This window comes from Mirounga leonina, unplaced genomic scaffold, assembly GCF_011800145.1.
Source record: "Mirounga leonina isolate KUSES-001 unplaced genomic scaffold, KU_Mleo_1.0 Mir_204, whole genome shotgun sequence".
Taxonomy (NCBI): domain Eukaryota; kingdom Metazoa; phylum Chordata; class Mammalia; order Carnivora; family Phocidae; genus Mirounga; species Mirounga leonina.
Window position 1 is genome coordinate 5717939 of NW_023270513.1, and position 16175 is coordinate 5734113.

At 35.9% G+C, this 16175-nt stretch overlaps 1 protein-coding gene across 1 annotated transcript in view; it reads right to left on the reverse strand.

Moving 5' to 3' along the window:
- ABCB7 (ATP binding cassette subfamily B member 7) overlaps positions 1-16175 on the reverse strand; it is a 164955-nt gene that overhangs the window by 26157 nt on the left and 122623 nt on the right. Inside the window, exons 6-14 of the mRNA XM_035028775.1 lie at positions 15109-15377; positions 14373-14461; positions 14194-14281; positions 13015-13189; positions 11917-12074; positions 11220-11383; positions 10932-11061; positions 7234-7405; positions 4232-4335 (exon numbers count right to left, since the gene is read on the reverse strand). Of these exons, the coding sequence (XP_034884666.1) occupies positions 4232-4335; positions 7234-7405; positions 10932-11061; positions 11220-11383; positions 11917-12074; positions 13015-13189; positions 14194-14281; positions 14373-14461; positions 15109-15377 (1349 nt within the window). The remainder of the gene's footprint in view (positions 1-4231; positions 4336-7233; positions 7406-10931; positions 11062-11219; positions 11384-11916; positions 12075-13014; positions 13190-14193; positions 14282-14372; positions 14462-15108; positions 15378-16175) is intronic.

The following is a 16175-nucleotide window of genomic DNA, read 5'->3' on the forward strand; positions in this document are numbered from 1 at the left end:
ATTTTTTTATTATTTTTTCAAGATTTTATTTATTTATTTGACAGCGAGATAGTGAGAGAGGGAACACAAGCAGGAGGCGTGGGAGAGGAAGAAGCAGGCTTCCCGCGGAGCAGGGAGCCTGAGGCGGGGCTCAATCCCAGGACCCCAGGATCATGACCTGAGCCGGAGGCAGATAAGCTTAATGGCTGACCAGGTGCCCCTGAATTTTTTATTATATAAACTTTATATCACAAGCATATTCGACCTAATCTAGTAATTACTAAGAGGAGAAAACTGATCAAAAAGGGAAGGCAAATATGACATTATCATGGAAAAAATTATCTTTTAGATAGGCAACATTTCTTTAAATTAGAAAGACTCAGAGAAGGTGGATATTTCTATACTTAAAAATAAATAAACAATAATGATGAATCGAGTGATATCAGGAACATAGCTGGGTATGATGTTTATCTGGCCAATGAGAACAAAAATAAAATGAGATAGGACTCAAGTGATAAGATGTAGAAAATTTCAAATCAATAGAAAGATAGGAGATTCAAAGGGTACAAGAACATTTGCTTTTCATTAGTTCAAACTCAGAGGACAGAAAGGGCAACAAAGACAACTGTGTATGGTAACTTGAGCAAACTTCCTTTTCAAAAGTATTCTGACTTCTTTATCCATCATCAATTGATGGACAGCTGGGCTACTTCCATATCTTGGCTATTGTAAATAATGTTGCTATACACATAGGAGTGCATGTGTTACATTGAATTGGTGTTTCTGTATTTTTTGGGTAAATACCCAGTAGCACAATCACTGGATCATACAGTAGTTCTATTTTTAACTTTCTGAAGAACCTCCATCCTGTTCCCCAAAGTGGCTACACCAGTTTGCATTCCCATCAACAGGGCACCAATGTTCCTTTTTCTCTACAACCTCGCCAACACCTGTTGTTTCTTGTGTTTTTGATTTTAGCCATTCTGACAGGTATGAGGTGAGATCTCGTAGTTCTGAATTGCATTTCCCTGATGACAAGTGATGTTGAGCATCTTTTCATGTGTCTGTTTGCCATTTGGATGTATTCTTTGGAAAAATGTCGTTTATGTCTTCTGCCCATTTTAAAAATTTATTAGAAAGTTTTTATTTAAATATACAATGAAAAATAATTCAGCCATAAAAATAAAAAAAGAATGAAATCCTGCCATTTGCAATGACATGCATGGAGGTAGAGAGTATAATGCTAAGTGAAATGTTAGTCAGAAAAAAAAAAACAAATACCATACAATTTCACTCATAATAATAATTTAAGAAACAAACAAGCAAAGGAAAAAAGAGAAAAAAAATGAGACAGAGACAAATCAAGAAACAGACTCTTAAGTATAGAAAAGAAACGAATGGTTACCAGAGGAGAGATGGGTAGGAGGACGGATGAAATAGGTAATGGGAATTAAGGAGTACAATTGTGATAAGCACTGAATAATGTATGAAATTGTTGAATCACTATATTGTACACCTGAAACTAATATAACACTCTATGTTAACTATACCGGAACTAAAATAAAATTAAAAAAGAACAAAAACCCTTATATCATAATGAACTAAAAAAAAAAAAGAAAAACAGCAAGAGGATGGAAATGGTTACACAGAGAGCAAAGCTGTCATTTTAGAAGACAGTGTAATAAAGCTGAGAATGAAATGTCTAGCTCCAGGGGCACCTGGGTGGCTCAGTCGTTAAGCGTCTGCCTTCGGCTCAGGTCGTGATCCCAGGGTCCTGGGATTGAGCCCCGCATCAGGCTCCCTGCTCCACGGGAAGCCTGCTTCTCCCTCTCCCACTCCCCCTGCTTGTGTTCCCTCTCTCGCTATGTCTCTCTCTGTCAAATAAATAAATAAAATATTAAAAAAAAAAAAAAAGAAAGAAATGTCAAGCTCCATTTCCCCTTGCCCCAGAAGCAAGGACAGCTTCCTCCCAACACCTCTGGCCTTTCCTGAACACAAGCATTCTATGCAGGGCACATTGAAATGGTGTGGGACTATCTTTGTCAAAATAATTCTGAAGAGTAAGTTTTTAGAATGCTTTTTTTCCTCCAAAATATCCAAGATCCGGAAGAAATAGGCCAGCCTCCCCAGTTATAAACAGAGGGAATGACTCTGAGACACCGGCCCTGAATAGCCAACTGAATAAAGAGCAAAAGGAAGGAAATGGGGGGAAAATATTCTGACTTCTTAATTCTGGAAAACACTTTTTATTACAATATAATTAACACTGTTATATTAATTTCAGGTGTACAATATAATGATTCAATAATTTTATACATTACTCAGTGCTCATCATGATCAGTGTACTCTTAATGCCCTTTATTTCACCCATCCTCCCACCAACCTCACCTTTGACAACCACCAATTTGTTCTCTGTATTTAAGAATCTGTTTGGAAAACACATTTTTATTTACTGCCTTTAAAGTGTAAGAGAGTTGTATATATATTCAGCTATACTTAGAAACCTGGGTCTAAGTATAGCTAGCAGGATGGAAATAGCAATGTGTGGTTGGACATATACCCAATGGCTCCCTACAGATATTTCTAAACATTGTATTTATTAAAGGAATAAAATTATCAAGAGTAGATGGCTACCCAGGAAGGGAAGACCTTATATTTTACTAAGGCAGACGGAAAATCAAATGTAGGGCCAATTCTAAGAAAAACTGTGATGTTTGTGGGGACTCATCTTCCTTATTCTCAAGAACTTAAGCTCTGACATCCTACTAAGTGCTATGGAACTTTTAAAAAGGCCCATTAAAATTTACCAAATATTCTGGTAACTCATTCCCTTGGGGGGTTCTCTACTAGCTCTTAATGGGTTATGCTCTGTGATATAATAAAGCTACATGACTCAAATAATGACTGTTAGGACTTTTAATTTGTGGTAAACATGGATAATACATTTGTAAGTATAAAGTTCTTGTAAGCAGATTCCTACTCTGCCTATGAATAGGAGAGGGAGAGAGAGGGGGAAGGGACAGAAGGAGAAGGAGAGGGAGAGAAAGAATCTTAAGCAGGCTCCACGCCCATTGCAGAGCCCTATCCTGGACTCCATCTCACAACCCTGAGATCATGACCTGAGCCTAAATCAAGAGTCAGACGCTTAACCGACTGTCACCCAGGCGCCCCAGGGTTCCCTTTAAATATAACAAATCCTTATGCTAAACAAGTCACTTAGATATTAAACTGTTTTAAACATATGGCAGATCGAATAATATGACCTGAAACTTAACGACATATGCAAATATAATGCCATACATGCTGCAAAGCTGAAATTAAGCCTATCCTTCAACACTGGGTTTTTTCTATATATTTGAGTAAAATGTAGATGAATGGAGGTAACTGACAGATAGTATCTGCCTATCTTCAGTTCTAGATTAAGGGAATCCATTCATGAAATTATCATTATTGTTAAGACTTTTTTTTTTTTTAAGATTTTATTTTTTATTTATTTATTTGAGAGAGAGAGTGAGAGAGAGAAAGAGCACAAGAGCGGGGAGCGGGAGAGGGAGAAGCAGACTCCTTGCTGAGCAGGGAGCCCGATGCGGGACTCGATCCTGGGACTCCAGGATCATGACCTGAGCCGAAGGCAGTCGCTTAACCAACTGAGCCACCCAGGCGCCCTGTTAAGACTTTTATATTTAATGCAAAGATGTTGTTATGAAGTCTAATGTAGTTGCTGAGTTGTACCACAACATCAAGTGTTATAACTTCTTGGTGCTGCACAGTATTTTTTGTGAAATGAATATAAATTTATACCAGCACCACAGGCTGTGTGTGCCTGACTTGTACTTTAGTGAGTTGCTCCATGATAAGTGCAAGGTTTTCTGGTGTGTACTGTGTCACAATCACTTACATGACCTATTTTCATGAGTGTTAAGTAGCAATAGCAGAAAAACTAAAACATTCTTCCTTTATCAGCAGATTAGGCAATTCTTACAAGCTTTACAAGATGTAAGGATAACACAATAGTCACAAGGTTCCAAAAGGAGACCCTTTTGCAAATGGACTTAGCAATGTGATAGTTCAATGCGACCTGGCATTCTTATTATCAACACTTGCTATATGGGGACAAGGGGCCCGGTATATTGCCCTACAGTATCTCCTAAAGTTCATTCAAAATAGAAAAGAATGTAGTCATTTTACTGAAACTTTCAAGGAGAAAAGTTAAGCATTGAGAATTCAGTTCTGCATTTTCATCATCATTTACCTCTTCAGTAATTGAATCTAATGATGAAGTGGCTTCATCATAGAGAATGACTGCAGGATCCTTCAAAATGGCTCTTGCAATTGCTACTCTTTGCTTTTCTCCTCCTGGTAAAGAAAAATTTAGTTTAAGGAAATATAATACAAAGACATATTTTATGTTTCTGGTATTTCCACTGATCATAACATGTACTTCTACTCTGACCACTGTTCAGTTTACTCAGAAGAGTATAAGTTCATATATGATATCCTTTGACAAACCATATACCCTGGAACATAAATATAACTCTGGATTCTGACTTTGTGGCAGGCGAAGAAAACAAGGAGGAGCGGTAACAGCTTCGATTCCACAATTATTCCTCTCACCGAGAATATGCTCATTACATGTGTTACTTTATATTACTTCCCAATGCACAGCAACCAAAGATAGAAAAACTTCAATATTAGAGAATCAACAAAGCTAAAACCAAGTTTAGTAACTGAAACCTGGCAATTTGAAAACATGAAACTATGAATATTTATATTTATTTCTTAACAAAAATGTATCTATCATTCAGCCAGTATTCTTCTCAAGGATTCTTTTGACAGATATTATTTTCACAGCACTCTTCAAAGTTAAAGGTGTACACTAGATACCTCTAATTTCACCTTAGTTATTTGCTTTGGGTCTCTAGAACAGCAGAATTTTAAAACAGAAAGGAAACAGAGGCCCAGAAAGGTTTAGTGATTTGCCCAAGATCACAGCGCAACTTCCAGTGGAATCTGGACTAGACCTGACTCCCAGTTCAATGCTCTTCCTATTATAATATGCAAGCCCGTATTTGTTCCTAAATATACTCTAGTGAAAATAAACCAATCTTCCTTTCCTCACTGGGACGCTTAAAGGTCTAAGGTCATCAATCTTAAATAGAACTATAGCTGGAAGTATAGAGGATGATGGTTTGCTGAATATGTCCCCTTTGGCTTCTTTTCTTTTTCCATTATCCATTAATTTATCAATGTCTGAAAAAACTTGTATTTTTCAGTTTCAGTAACCCTTTCAGGAAAAAAGCTCCACCTATTTATTATCTGGTACACCAAATATTGTTTCAGTTTTATTTTTTTCTGCATAATTTTCAACTTGTAAAGACGGCTCTATATATCTAATATTAGTAAGTTTATATTTATACTATCCACATTCTTCCCCATTTAATAAGATCAAAATTCTCCCACCAAAGCAGGCATCATGCCAGAACTATCTCCTTATCTACCTAGCAACTCAGCGGCAGAAACCTCCTGAAAGATGTAGTAGATACTCAGAGGAAGGACTAGTTTAGACATGCCTCTCAAATTTCAAGTGGAAACCAACCCAGTTTCAATTCTATTCAATAGAATTTTGGAACTGGAGAAGAAACATTTGTTTGTTCCCTACCATAAATATTAGCATAGATGCTAAATAATACAATGCTCATTTGAAAAGGTCTAGCTGTAGGGCAATGGATATTAGGCAAGAATAAAATTTCTTATTTCTACTCCCAAAGGCATGCAGAGAGGAAAAAAAGAACGATGGGAAAATGGCATGTGGCATAGCTATCTGAAGCAGTCTTATGTTGAGAGGCCTAGTTTATATTATGTGAAAACTTGGAGATATTTAGAATTAGCCAACTGGACAAATCATCCAGGGGTGGTCTAGTTAGCTGGGCACTACTCCTGTTAAGAGCAATGGTGAAGTACAAACGGGAACTGGAATGATTCAAGAATCTTATACTACCAGGTGTTAATCAAAAAACTACTACAAACCAACCTAACTTGAAAATGATCTTTGCTTAACATTTTCTAAACCTAAATCAAAACTTCCTTTCTTTTTTTTTTTTTTTAAAGATTTTATTTATTTATGTGACACAGAGAGACACAGCGAGAGAGGGAACACAAGCAGGGGGTGTGGGAGAGGGAGAAGCAGGCTTCCCGCCGAGCAGGGAGCCCGATGAGGGGCTTGATCCTAGGACCCTGGGATCATGACCTGAGCCGAAGGCAGTCGCTTAACCGACTGAGCCATCCAGGCACCCCAAATCAAAACTTTCTAATGGACTGCAAATTCCTTGATGGCAAGTCCATTTATGCTTCATCTTTTTAACTCTCAAATCATTTAGCATGTTAGCCTGTACATAGTATGTACCTAATCAATGTTGTGAATAAATGAAGCCAGTTTGTAATGAAAAGGAATGGGGATTCATTAAAATTCATGCAGAGTATTCTTTATTCTCTTTTTTGCCTCACCTTGATCCCTAATTTATATATTTCCTCCCTAAATTAAACTAGAATAAAGAATAAATGTAAAGGATATAGTGTGTTTATATGAGTTACATTAATACTTTCAGGCATAGCTATCATGCTTTTGGAATTCAAATAATTTTGGGTGAAAAACCATTTTTATGTATCCCCCAAAAATTCAGTCATTGTAGGATAATTATTAACCTAGCAATCTCATAATTAAACACTTAAATAGAAATGTACAAGCTCCAAAATTTACTTGACCACTGAACCAACAAGGACATGAAAATGAAACTGGCTGTAATGAAAGTACAGCAGTTAAGTACATCAAGTATAAGGAAGTCTAAAGTATTGAAAACATCCCATCATGATCTAGGAAATTATGATGAGATACACTATTTACTATCAAATTACTTTTCCCTACTCTTACTACTTTCTCAGGTAAATAATGATGTTGGCTTTAATATTAAAATTATGGTTAGTTAACGCCGACCTGAGCATGTATTAGCAATTTAATTTTAAGCATTTCCAGTTTGCGGCTGCAAGTGCAAAAAAAAGAGAGACCTTCATGACTTGAGAACAGTTATTGCCAACATGTTGAATTATTTAGTGATGGCTGAGACTGGGACCTTTTTGAAAGTGACTAGATGAGCACTAGGTGTGTACTCTGTCATTACATTTTCTAGAAAATGGCTCTGACTAATTAAAGTTTGAAGGGAGTACACAAGTGGGAGCAGATCTAAAATCTCTGATTACCTGAAAGTTTGAGTCCTCGTTCCCCTACTTGTGTGTCATATCCATGTGGCATTCGGAGAATTGCATCATGGAGTCCAGCTAATTTTGCCACTGCATACACCTCCTCAGGTGAAGCATGGATGTTTCCATATAAGAGGTTGTAGTAAATGGTATTATGGAAGAGGACAGCATCCTAGAGAAGATTTATATATATGTACATATATATGTATGTTCATTACAAAAAGTTCAAACAACTTAGTAAAGACATAAAGGCATAAAGAGTAAAACATAACTCCTTTATCACCCCCCTCATCCCTGCAATCCCATTTCCCTTCCGAGCTCTAATCACCATGAACAATTGTTGATTATCGGTGCAGACTTTTCTTGATGCATCTATATGCCATATACTTTTTTCTTCAACACAGTGGGATCATACTATACATAGATATTATTTTTATAAATCGCTTTTTTCACTTAACATACGCTGGAAACTGCTCACGTCAGTAACAGAATCCTACCTCACTTTTTTAAAGATTTTATTTATTCATTTGAGAGAGAGAGAGAGAGAGCACAAGCAGGGGGAGAGGCAGAGAGAGGGAGAAGCAGACTCCCTGTTGAGCTGGGAGCCCGACATGGGGCTCAATCCCAGGACCTGGAGATCATAAGACAGACCCTTAACCATCTGAAACACCCAGACGCCCCCTACCTCACTTTTTTAACAGTTGTATGATACTATTTATTTCTCTGATAGACATTAATGTAGTTTCCAAATTTTTGCTACTATAAACAATGTTGGAATAAAATATTATTGTATATAGGACTTTGTACACTTGCATATTTCTGTAAGAAGGATTCCTAGGAATAGACTGATGAGTTAAAAGGTTCTGGCTCCCTGCCCAGCGGGGAGCCTGCTTCTCCCTCTCCCTCTGCCCCTTCCTCCTCCCCTCCTCATGCTCTCTCTCACCTCTCTCTCTGTCATTTAAATAAAATCTTAAAAAAAGGTAAGCATATACTTATCCTTTGATAGTACTGCCCAACTGTCTTCCAAAATGCTCCAACAGTATACATACTCCAACCCATAGTGTATGAGGGTGTCAAATCCCCGTATCTTCAACAACTCTGCATATTAATAAGTTTCAGTTGTTGCTACTTTTTGGGGTAAAATGTGCTGTCTGTTTAAATTAGCACTTCCCTAATTACTAATGAGGTTGAATATGAAGCTTTTAAATTGGGACACAGAAAACAACTTTTTTACTTGGACACAGAAAACAAAGGATTTATACACTATAGATATTTTTTGGAGAAAGGTCACTGCAAGCATTCATTTGATATTTCATTTTATTCTGACATAGCACACTAAAGCTAATTTACTTAAAGTGAACATCTATCTCCCACTTTCCTTTTAGTCTCTAAATGGTTGGAGGGCAACAGTTAGTAAGATGAAATAAAATGGCTCCATTAGTTCACATTAGCCAAGATAATTAAGATCTTATTTAACATCACAATCAGCCCCAGTTTCAGATATTACTTCAAATAATATTTTAATCATTTTTATACCAACTACTAATATAAAATGTTCTTATATTGAAATGGTACTTAAACCCAATAAACTTAAAGTTCTATAAAGAGAAAATACTTATTTTTAAGTATTTTATATTCAAAAAAGAGCTAACAAATGCTACCTGGAAACTTTGAAAATACAAAAAAATATGGTAAAATGAAATTTTATTAAATAATCCATAATCCTACCATGTATCAATAACTGCTATCAACATTTTGGTTTATTTTCTCCTTTCTTCTCTAGTTACATGTATTCATTTAGTATTATAAAACTGGGATGTTATATTTTGCTTGGTATCCTCTTTTTAAGAAACTTTGAGTATTTTTCTATGACACTCAATATTCTTTACAAGCAGCGTATTTATAAATCGCTATGTGACATTTGATCCTATGGCGATAAATTTAACCATCTACTTATTGTCGGATATTCACACTGTGAATTTCAACTTCTGATATTATAAATAATGGTGTAATGAACATCTTTGCATATAAAAATCTGTTCACATCTCTGTTAATTTCCTTACTAAAACTTCCTAGAGGCAGAATTATTGGAATAAAGGGTATCAATATTTTTCTGGCTCTTGATACATATTGCTAAGTTGCTTGTCAGGAAAACTATATACTTCCACCAGCCAAACAACAGACTAGCCATTTTACACAGCCTTGCCCAAACTGGATATTATGAATTCTAAAATCCTTGCTGACAGGTGAAAAATGGTATTCCATTGTTGATTTAGTTTGCATTGGTAAGCCCTCCAGTGAGGATCAGCATCTTTTCTTTCACTTATTAACCGTGTATATTTTTCCTTAGTGAATAAAATGTTTTATTTTTTAAAAGGTCAGCGTAACTGTTATATAGCCTAAGAGAATGGCAGCAATCTAGTTGAATGGATGAGGACACTGAGCCCTAAGCAGACACAGCCCAGAATTCAACTCACTTTATATACAGGTCAGTGTTTCTCAACACAGACTCTATGGATCACCTATATCAGAATCATCTAGGAGGCGTATTAAAAAATGCAGGTTCTTGGGCCCCACATAGCTCTCCTAAACCAGAACTAAGGTGTGTGAAAGAGTTGGAATTTCAATAATCTCCCTAGGCAATTCAGGCATACTAACACTGGAGATTCTCAGTGAAGAGGGAGAACAGTACAGAGTGTCAGTTCATTTGGGAACCTTTTATAAGTTACATATCCCTGTCTGATCCCTTTCTTACAGTTGTCTCTAGAACTTAATTCAGATTCTAGGCTGCAACTTGTTCCCAGGTCTCTCTATTGGCTTTTAGCATAAGAAAAATTCACATCCTATAAGGCATCCTTGTTGTCTTCTCAGGTTTTGCTCTGAATTTATTTTTCCCCCTGAAGTCATTCAACAAATACTTATTAAATACTTACTACAGGTCAGGCACAAAGAGGACAGTGGTAAACAAGGCATACAAACATGGAAGCAGATAGTCAAACTGCTTCACTATGTCAAAAACTGCTCAAAATCACAGTAATAGTTTTCATTTACTGAACAATTATGTAATGGACATTGTGCTGTGCTTTTTATAAGATATTATCTCTAATTCATAATAATTCTATCCTGTAAGACAAATGGTTATTATCCTTATTTTAAAGATAAGGAAACTGAGGACCAAGACCATAGAACTTATAAGGGTTAGAGATGGGGTTAGAATCCAGATCTGTTTGTCTTTAGTCTGGGCTCTTTCCTTTATATTATGCTATCTTTCTAAGACTTAAACAAAAATCTTTCCATCATGCAGATTTTCCATTCACATTTTTTTAGTCTTTTTGGTAACATAATTTAAACTGTAGGGTCTAATGCTTCCTACTTAGTTAGCATGTATTGACCGTTTTGTTTTTTTTTTCTTTTTTTGGGAGAGAGAACGAGCCTGCACACAAGCAGAACGGGGAGGGGCAGAGGGAGAGGGAGAGAGATAATCCCAAGCAAGCTCTACATGTCCAGCGCAGAGTCCAACGTGGGGCTTGATCTCACGATCCCTGAGATCATGACTTGAGCTGAAATCAAGAGTCAGACGCTTAACCGACTGAGCCACCCAGGTGCCCCTATATTGACTCTTTGAATTCAAATTATTCTAACAAAAGATCTACCAATCTAATCTTCCCCCAAATAGGTTTTTTCTTTTTTTTAAATACCTGAGGTACCACTCCCACTGCCCTCCGAAGGCTTTCCAGGCTCACATCTTGTATATTTTGACCAGCAAGGTAAATGTTACCCTTTTGAGGCTCATAGAAGCGAAACAACAGCCTTACTATTGTGCTTTTTCTGAAATTGGAGACAAGGAAAAGTTATTTAGCTCTTATTGGCATTAGGGAACCCCTGTTTTAAACCACTGTAGTCATTTTATTATGATAAAGAAAAAATATTACATTGGGAATCATCAATCAATGATGCAGAATTTTATAAATAACTGAATTACCCACCCTGACCCACTACCTCCTACAATGGCCACTTTCTTTCCTGCAGGGACTTCAAAAGATATTCCCCTAAGGACTTTCTGCCCCTCAATGTATTCAAAATGCACATTGTCAAAGGCCACCGAAGCTGTCTGTGGTGTGATCTGAATGGGAGATGCCATTGCTTTGTCCTAGTAGGGAAGAGAAAAAAAGGCACTTTATACACCATGTAGAGTATAGCCATACAGACAATTTTCTAATTCACAGAGAAAAAAGGGGGAAATGGGGAAAGAAGAGGTTTATAAGTATGGTTAGACCACTTCCAAGCATGCTTTTAAAGATTTGTTTTTTTCAGTCCTAAGGTCAAAAACTGTTTTTGAGCAATTTTGGGGGGCAGGCAGGGGGATGGTGGGCAGGGGCATAGGAAGTTGAGGAAAGACAATCACACATTTTATATCATTTTTAGCAGAAGTAAATCAAGTGCAAGTATAAATAATTCAAGTTAACAAAATGTAGCTTCTAGGTATAATATTTGCTAACACTGTAAGGTTTCTAAACATGGAAGTAAAAAGCTCTAACAACCTCTTAATACATATGATAGCTCCAATTCCTACAGAAAAGAAACCAGTTTGCTAACGTGGTGATGTAAATATTCCCTTAGAATAATCTTATTAATGGGATGATGCCCACATGCTTTTAAAAAGGTACTGAATAGATTACTTACTTTAATTCGAGTGTCTACCTTGAGTAGAGTAAACAAGGTGTTCATATCTATGAGTGCTTGTCTAGTTTCTCTATATACAGTTCCCAGAAAGTTAAGGGGTAATGAAAGTTGAAAAAGCAGTCCATTCACCATTACTAGATCTCCAACGGTAAGGGTACCTTAATATGTAGTTGGCAGAAGGAAAAAAAGGGGGGGGGGCAGTTAGATGTTATAAATTTTTCCAGATTAAGATAGAAAGTTTATAGTCTATTATTCTGGAATATACTTCAAAATGCATATAACTAGCAACTCTTAAGATCTACTCAAATCTCAAAGCATTTTAATCCATGATTTAGGAATACAGGGAACTTGATGTAAGTAGAATGGGAACTGCTCACCCATACACTATACATAATATTAAAAAAAAAAAAGAATGGTTTAAGGAAGATAGAAATGGATGGCTAGAGCCTCTCTTTTCTTCCTAGGACAGTTGCAAGTTTCTTTGTAATGTGAAATAGAAAATTTTTTAAAAAGTATGTATTAAAAAATTGGAGCAAATGAGTATCATGATTGGGAATGATAAACCATGTATTAAGGTCACAGTGAATGAATAAATCCTGAGTGGGCAGGTTACAGCAAGGAGGCAGAGACATTATTTACTTTTGAAGTATTTTTACAAATCCATCTTTCTAGATTAAAATGTAACTAGTAATTGTAAAAAAGAAAGTGTTTGCATTTTGGTCCTTTGGACTAAACACTAAATTAATTACATTGCTTTCCAGGTCCACAAGAGAAATTAGAAATATTAGATGCTAAAAAAAGAAATTACTCCTGAAAGAATCAGTATGTAGCCCCACAAAATGTATAAACAGTAGTCCTAATTAATGAGGGAGCTAGTGCTAACTAAACTTGTAGTGTCAAACAAAAGGAAGTTAAAAAAACATTATCATACAATTAAGAAAACACATTCTGATACAAAAAGGAAAGTACTCCAAGGATGTTAAAGCACCTTATTGAATATGCTTTGTAATAAGACCAATATATACATTCCTTTCATTAATCTTTATTTACAAAGGTTAAGTAAAACATCTAAAAATGTGAAAACTGCAGATCCATTACCTGCCACAATTCCCTGACTGGCGAGCACCATAATGGCCGTTAAACCAACACTGAAAATAGCACTTTGACCAAAGTTCAGCATAGCCAGAGTAGAGGTACTTTTCAGTGAAGCAGTCTCATATGTCTTCAGAAATCTATCATATCTTTGTGCTTCATAGTTTTCATTATTAAAATACTACAAAACATAATACAAAAGTAGTAATTACATGCAAGTACAATTAGAATTTATTCTCTTAAGTGATTAGTATCCTTTTCTTCAGACCTTATGTATGGATACAGTTTTATACTGCATACTCCATTTTAAAAACCGACTTTTAATACATTGGACTATGGTACTCCTGCAGTTTTCCACAATGAACTGTATTTGAAAAGTCCATGAAATTTATCCCATTTTGATGAATGCCTGGTTAATTTAAACCCAGATCTAAAAAAGCTGTTAATGGGAATGCCTGGCTGGCTTAGTCGGTGGAACAGACAACTCTTGATCTCGAGGTTTTGAATTTGAGCCCCACAATGGGTGTAGAGATTACTTAAAAACAATAAATTTTTTTTTTAAAAAGCTGTTAATGGCATTTCCTTCACAAAGCCTTCCCCTGATCCTCCGAGACTGAACTGACAGTTCTCATTGCGCCCCTGGCCATTAAGCCTTCTTATATAGTCACCTGCATACTTACTTAAATTCTCCCAGTTGATGAAGTTAATTCTGGGAGGGCAAGGATTAAATGTTAATCATTTTTTTTACCACCCTCCCCCATCACAAGACCTAGCATAGTGCTTTGGACACAAGAGGCATTCAGTAATATTTGTTAAATGGAAAAATGAACACATAAATGAAATAATTAATGAAAAGCACTATGCTAGGTACTCTGGTAGAGAGTCAAGAACTTACATGTCAGTGTGATTAGCTTAGTGTTCATTCTGAATCAAGGTGCTACTTATACTCCTCTCACTTATGAATTAATTCAGAAGGTAAAATTCTGATGCTGCCACACAAAAACGGAGGCGGAAAGAGAGGGCGATTGCCAAACAAAAAAAAATAATAAAGTACAATTACTCCTTCATACCTAGAGATTCTATCCTAATCTGAAACTCTAACTTAACAGCATCTATTCAATTACATGGCAGAACAAATCTGTGTGCAGTGTGAAAGGCAGGGGAAAGTATAATTAAACATATTACCTTCACAGTTTCATAATTCAGCAGCGAGTCTATGGCAGCGTTACCTGCATCATTATCCGCTTTGTTCATTTCTATTCTAAACCTAGTTCTGTAAGACAAAGATGTGCATAGGCATGAAATTTTCGCCATAAATGCATTACTAATTTCTGAACCTTGCCTGGCTCCTGGGAAATATTTACCTCCACCGTGTAACAGCAACTGTGAATGCTGTGTATGCACCAAGTGTCCCAAGGGTTACCAGTGCAAACTGGGCACCACACCTGTAATACTGGAGAAGCCAAAGAAGAAATGATAAACAGTCATTGTTCTTGCCAAATAGTTTCTAATATACAACAGCAAATATCAGCCAAAGGTTTTAATAAAAATATGTTGATGGGAAGTTGTATAAATAAATAATTGTGTGAGGAATCAAATACCTTAGAAAAGCTACTTTTGCTAGCAAGGGAAGAAAGCCAAACACTTGCCACATTGATACTACTGTCAAATGCTGATAAAAAATAATGCAATAAGCATTAAGCATAAGAGGAATAAAGAGTGTATATATATACACTTTTAATTACAAAATATGAAATTGTTTAGAATGTTATAAATGGTGAATAAAAATCTAGATAATCTGAGCATACCAGTCCAAAGTCATATACAAATATGACTGCCAACAAAAAAATTACAAGCACTAGTTAATGACGTGATCTATGTGTAGAACTGACCAGCTCTTTACAATAACAACATGATAAAGATTTTGGACAGTCCCGTGAAGCTTGTGGCAAAATAATTAAATTAACTATATAACCCTTCTGATACGACGTAATTCTGTTTTCAAACCATGAGCATTCAATAGCACAACAGCTTCAAGTACTAAATAACCACTAATGAGAATGTAAGATAAAAGCTTGTTATGAAAAATGTTTTACTTACCAAAATACCACTGACAAGAGTCACCTCAAACATGATGGGAAGAAGATTAAATACTAAAGCACTCAGGACAAAACTGATACCCCTTGTCCCTCTGTCAATAGCCTTTGATAAAGCTCCTGTCTGTCTACTCAGGTGGAAAGCCAGATCCAGGTTGTGAAGATGAAGAAAGACATTTCTGGCAATTCTTCGGATGGAGTTTTGGGCTACCTTGCCAAATACTGCATTTCGAACTTCATTAAAAAAGGCAGCTCCAGCCCTTGATACACCATCTAACAATACATTCAAAAGAAAAAAATGGGTTGTAAAAACATTAGAATCATAGGAGTGTAAAATGATAAGTATATAGTAAGAAAGTGTTTATACAATAAATGAATGCATCACAGAACACTTACATTAAAAGAAACCGAGAAAGAAAGCATCTAGCCTAGTGAGTACCAATCTTTCCACTACTATGGATCCATCTCATTGTTATTTTCCTCTATAAATTCCAGATGTTGAAAGATTGTTTCCAACTAAATACTTCTAATAAATAGCAGTCCATATGGCCTTATTGTGGACAAATTTTAATCTACTTCAATTCCCCCAAACAGCAAATGATAAAATCGAGGTCCTAAAAAATCAAGTGCCTTGACTAAAGCATGCCCCCATTCAAGTCTCTTGAGTCTCATAAAGTGTCCTTTCTAATGCATAAGGGAACAAAGCAACATGTTCTGTTCTTTACAAATGGTAAATTTGTGTCATGGCTATTGACTATAATTTAGTAAAACATTAATGTACATATACCATTACTTAGTTATTTCCCATTAAACAATTAACAACAACAGCAAGAAAATAACTAGAATTACTGAAAAGCTTATCTGATAAAGAGACTATTAGAGTGGTTGTTAAGAACGTCTTATTTCATGTTATTTTTTTCTAGAACTTGAAAAATGAGGCTGTTATAGGATTTTTAGAAAGTATATCATAAAAAGAATTTTTAAAAACTATGTATCAAAAATCTCACATAAAATGATAAACATCCAAAATGTTGTGTTTGTGGTAAAAAGGTCATCTGCTCTAAATATGAT